Here is a 5,584-nt window from a genome sequence, read left to right on the forward strand (position 1 = left end):
AAAGAAATGTTAATTTGTCTTCATTATCGCTCTACAAATGAACGTCCGAGAAAAAGTTCAAAATTTATTTCGCAATGCGAAGTGATTAAAAATGTCTGGATGTCTTTTGGCGATGCCTGATGTTTCACTGCTTTAATTTCTTTGAGGTGCTTAAAGTGCTAGAAGATCTGCTCATAGTTATCATGTTAGGTGGAGAACTGAATTGAGAAAAGAAAAGAGAATTATTCATTGAATTAATTTTTGAGATTCGAGAATTCTTAAGATATACTGAATTTTTTCTGCGTATGGTTAAGATTAATGAATGAAAATGACTTTGAGGTGAAGTTTAGAATATATTCATCAAACACGTGGTGTTCAAGCATCATACATCATTTATCAAACAGCATAGGGCACGTGTAGTCGTTTAGTATTTCCAGAGAAATTCTAGAAGATTTGGCAAGATTCAGGAATTCAGGAATATTCAAGAAAATACGGATAACTGGAGGCAATTAGAACCATGCTGCTACAGAGAAATGCGAGAAGATTCGGCAATCATTGGCCTAACAAGAAACAATGTTATTGTCTGTAAACAATAAACCAAAAATCACCGTTACAACGCATGTGGTAAACGTTGCGTATTTCAGTTCACAACTGCTGATATTCTGTGATGTTTCCTGAAGCGAATCATGGGTATTTATTACTTTACAGTTAATTCTGTCGTTATGGGTGTGAAACTGTTTTCCAAAGCATACTGCTTTACTCCTGCACCAAAAAATCCCAATTAAAATTTCGGAGAAGAGATAGATATTTGCAAACGTATAGTTTCTATGCGGCACGGGGGCATTTAAAATACACGGTGAGCCAAAAGTCGTCTCAGGTAGTTTAATGGTAGAGTAGTATTGCTGGGATACCCTCTTATCCGTCTCCCGGGTGATTTTCTTCAAAATTAGGGTAAACCTGGGCAACTCGCACTGCCAGCTGTATGTTGCTCAAGGCTCATGCCAATGACAGTTACAGTCTTGCTCTTCTTGTCATGATAAAATTTCGTAAGCTTGGTCTGATTAGTCCAGACAAGTGAGATTAGTTACAACAACGCAAATCCGCGACAGTTTTATTTTAGGAATACAATTTTTTTCAGTAGTTTTTGCTTTTATTCACCCTCTTCCCTATATCATACAAAAAGAGATTGGATTGATCATAACTCTAACGGTTACCAGATCTCAGCACTGGTTGTTCATTTAACATATGAAATTCTGCTTTACATTTCTTTTTTTTAATGTAAGCATTGTTCAGAATTCAATTTTACTACGTATCTTCCTCTTTCAGACACCGGGACGAGAAGTGGTTAGTGAGTCTGACTGCCATATTGAAGGGCCTAGGTTCTAATTTCGGAGAAGGCATGGATGTAAATTGTCTATCTCTTTAGAGGAGGTAACGGTGGCCGCTTATTAGGTACCTGCATAATATAACGATCACCGCTTCTGATCTTAGTAGAGGCGAAAGCCTAAAATGGCCTTTTAGCTGGAATGAAAGCGCCCGTCTTAAAAAATCTTTAACTTTCATACTTTTATTTTTTTGTTAACATTGTAATGGTTTGTGCTAGCACCTAATTTGAGTTGCGAAATATCTGACATGTGTTCGTTTGACATGCGTTATGTGTATAATCTTTAAGGCTTTAGGTTAGAAAAACCACCACTACTAGCACCAATAACATTGTATTGGTTATTTTTTCACTTGCATATTCTTTATTTCAAAATTAGTTAATTCACAAAATTTCTACGAATATACGTTTACGCATGTGTATTAGTATATTTGAATTCATCATAGAGATCTTTTGGCTTTGATTTTATGTCTTTTTTATTCACATTTATTAAAATAACTCATAGTGTATTATCTGCTTTCAAATTTTTTCTCGCTTCTTTGTGAGAAACAAAAGTAAACGGCAATGAAATTTTTACCAAATTTCTATCTGTTCAAATAGGATACGGCATAGAACGTATTTGAAGGAACAGCGCACTTTATGCTTAAAACCATCCATTCCGGTACTAAAATACTTGCTGAAGCTAATCCTAATTTTAACTTCCATCACTTCTTCAGCAACATGCATTCAAAATCCAAATTATTATTCCACCTGAAAGTTCCGACATTGATGGATGAGACTCAATTTAGCTCGACTGAAGAGTAACACGATTTAGGGAAATTTGGATCAGCTAAGAAATCCTGGGAGGAAAGGGGAAAAGATAAAACTCTTGCCAGTGGACATTATAACTAGCAAAAGCGGAGTTGACGCCTTTGCTTTGACGTCGGAATTAATCATTCAATTAAGGCAGACATATAAATTAGATGTGAAATCAACCATGTTCGAATATCAATCAAGGGTAATCAACAATTTCCTTGGAACTCATTCGAGAATCTTCGAAAATGTTGGATATGTAAGAAGTTTTCCAGAGTGCAAAGTTTTCTTGCTGGAATTCATTGAGTGAATGATTTAATGAAATATTCCGCTACTGAATGGAATGACTTGGTAGCATTTAAACTCCTGTCAGTTTTTAAATGCAATCAGCTCACTTCCTGTAAGTTTATTTGGATGGAAATGTTTTCCATTACTGAATTTTTGAAATTCTTGCTAAAACGTAGCTGTAAGAAGTTACTCAACTGCACTCTGAAAGGATGCAAAATCAGTCTTTGCGCGTCCATCAAGATATTAGGCTTCAACAAATTGAGCTCAAATTTACTTCTATACTGGTAATGTTAATTTATCTTGGTTAGGACCACTTAAAATTTACCTTACGGTAAATTTTACAATTATTTCAGAAACCTTTTCTCTTATAAATGGAAGATATTACGAAACCTTTACTTTAACAAAACTTATGTCATAGGTTTATCCTTTCATAAATAGTATGCCCAACTCATGACTCTTTGCAGCTGCTAGTATTATGTGAAACAAATCTAATATTTAATTTGAAATAGAAAATTTAGCTATGATTATTTTTGGATTTTATAGAAGAAAAGTAGACTCGGACAAATCATACCTGTTAAATTTCCTGTTTGTCAAAGTTATTTCTTTCAAAGAAGAATATACTTGATTATTCTTATATTTTATTTCAAATGAAAAAAAATTCCTTCAAAATATGAAATCGAAATATTACGTGAGTTATAACTATACTGATTGTCTATTCAATCTATCTATATTTTATAAAAATTAAACGAGAATTGGTACTCACTGAAAGATAGATAGCATCAGCTTTTATGGAAATTTTCATAAACTAGTTACGTGCATAATTTTTAAATAACTATGGTTGAATATCATTGAAATATATTTTGCTGCAGAAAACTTGGGTTTAGGTTTACTCAGTTATGCTAAATTCCTCTCAAATATAGAAACGTTTTATCAAGCTTTTTCTGCCAATAAATTTTCAAAAATGTTTGATTGATTAAAAAATTAAATTTAAGAATGTTGGGAAATTTCCTCTTTTCTACCTAAAAAATTTAGTAACTTAATTTCTTATGATAGTAAGAGGAAATCACAGTTTCAACACCCTACAGTAGTACACCAAGTATTAATATATATATAAATTACTGCTTGTCAAACTTTTGCAAAATGGGGATCACCTTCATAAATTAAAATACTGTACGGACTATCTTACTCTTGTGCCCTTCGAAAGCAAGTTTTTTAACAGTAGTGTACTTATTTACAAATTTTGTTAAAATTCATTTAATTGTACACTGGTATTAAATAACTAAATTAATAGAAAGAAATTTATATTTGTTTATAATAATTCAAGGCTATTAGAAATCATCATTATCTTATTAACTAAAAATTCAATAAATATTGATACTCACCTTAGTGAGGTGGATGGGCTTGAAGGTTATTGCATAGCTATTCTACGTTAGGATGCATGCTTGTAGAAAGGATCATAATCGTACTTAATCATACAATCATAAAAATAGTACTTAATATAGAGATCTCACTCTTTTATTGTTAGATTAGAGTGAGAAGTTTGCAGGCAAGATAACCGGAAATAAATTTCATAAAATATCAGTCATGGGAGAACAGGAGAAGGATGATTACCATATGTACTTCCCAAATTCTGAAATCTTTTGGCTATAGTATAGTATACGCCAGTGATTCTCAACCTGTGGGGCGCGCGAGCACACTAATGTGGGGGGGGGCGAGCATATCCTAGAGAAAATGTTATTTAAAAAAATTGATTAGAACAGTAGTGTACTTATTGAAAGGAAAGAACACACACATACATACAAAACAAAATACATTTCGACATATTTAATAATTAACTTATTAAATTAAAACAACTTACTAAATTAAAAACAAATTTAATAATTATTAGTGACTTCCTTGGGCCTGTCTTGCAGAGCAAAGTTTTTCGAAGGAGGGTTTAATATTAGAAATAGACACTCTCAGTTCTTTTTCTATATTTAGCTGAGATCTATATTTTGTCTTCAAAGAAGCCACCGCAGAAAATCCAGTTTCACAAAGGTAAGATGTTGAAAGTGGTAGTAGAATGCGAAATGCCCTTGTTTTTAGTGCAGAAAACTCATCATCTACTCCTGCCCAAAATTCAAAGAGTGATTTGTTACTAAATTGTCTTTTGGTTTCGCCGCTTGCCGTGAAGTCTATGAAGGTTTCTTCCTCTTCAATAGAGAGTCCTTCGGGAATATTTTGAAATGGATCCCTCACCCACTTGTAACTTGATATCAGTTTGTCGTTAGCAAGAAAGTACTTTTTAAAATTCTTTGCTAGCATTGCTAAAGGATTTTCAATGGTCACAAAAACAACTTTTACATGTTGTTCTTCAGGCTTGTAAGTTTTAATACAATCATTCAAATTTGAAAACATTGTTAAGATTTCTTGCTTTAAATTTCTGCTCCACAATTCCAATTTCCTACAAAAAACATTAACTTTATCACTCGTATCCAATATATGTGTATTTGCTCCTTGCAGTTGCAGATTCAAGTTATTTAATTTCTCGAATATGTCGACCATGTAGCTCAATTTCATCACAAATAAACTATCACGAAAATTCTCAGCTTCCGGTCTGTTTTCCTCTTCTAGGAAAACGGCGATTTCTTCTCTTAATTCATAAACACGTTGCAAAAATTTCCCTCGTGATAACCATCTTGCCTCGCAATAAAATAGTAACGCTGAATGTACTGCACCCATGTCTTTACAAAATGCGGAAAAGATTCTTGATTTCAGGGGTCTCATTTTTATATAATTTACTACGGTTACAACCGTAGTTAACACAATATTCAAACCAGGACTCATTTCTTTGGAAGCCAAAGCTTCTCGGTGGATCATACAATGTGTCCAGACGCACTGTGGCGATTTTTGTTTCACAAGTGCTTGAATACTTTGGAATCTTCCGGACATAGAACGAGCACCATCGGTGCATATTCCGACGCAATTTTTTTATTCTATGTTTGCCTCGTTCATAAAACCATTTAAGATAGCAAATAATGCGAGTGCTGTTGCTTGAGTTCTATTGGTTTGCAGAAAAGAAATTCTTCAACTACTGACAAATCATCACAAAATCTAATATAGGCAATGAAATGAGCATCTTTATTACTATCTGTTGCCTCATCG

General features: G+C 33.4%; 1 protein-coding gene across 1 annotated transcript; it reads right to left on the reverse strand.

The window, feature by feature from the left end:
- Nucleotides 1-4,324: 4,324 nt before the first annotated feature.
- On the reverse strand, nt 4,325-5,371 carry LOC146993699 (zinc finger BED domain-containing protein 5-like). Its single transcript, XM_085827408.1, has one exon. The coding sequence runs from the start codon at nt 5,369-5,371 to the stop codon at nt 4,325-4,327; it is 1,047 nt and encodes a 348-aa protein (XP_085683534.1).
- Between the last annotated feature and the right edge of the window lie 213 nt (nt 5,372-5,584).

Source organism: Stegodyphus dumicola, chromosome 12 (genome assembly GCF_044657685.1).
Source record: "Stegodyphus dumicola isolate Sdum_Otavi_A_Nest chromosome 12, ASM4465768v1".
NCBI lineage: Eukaryota > Metazoa > Arthropoda > Arachnida > Araneae > Eresidae > Stegodyphus > Stegodyphus dumicola.

Bases quoted from the DNA above. Each gene is read 5' to 3' on its own strand.
- LOC146993699 (XM_085827408.1), bottom strand. From the start codon at position 5,371: ATGTCCGGAAGATTCCAAAGTATTCAAGCACTTGTGAAACAAAAATCG.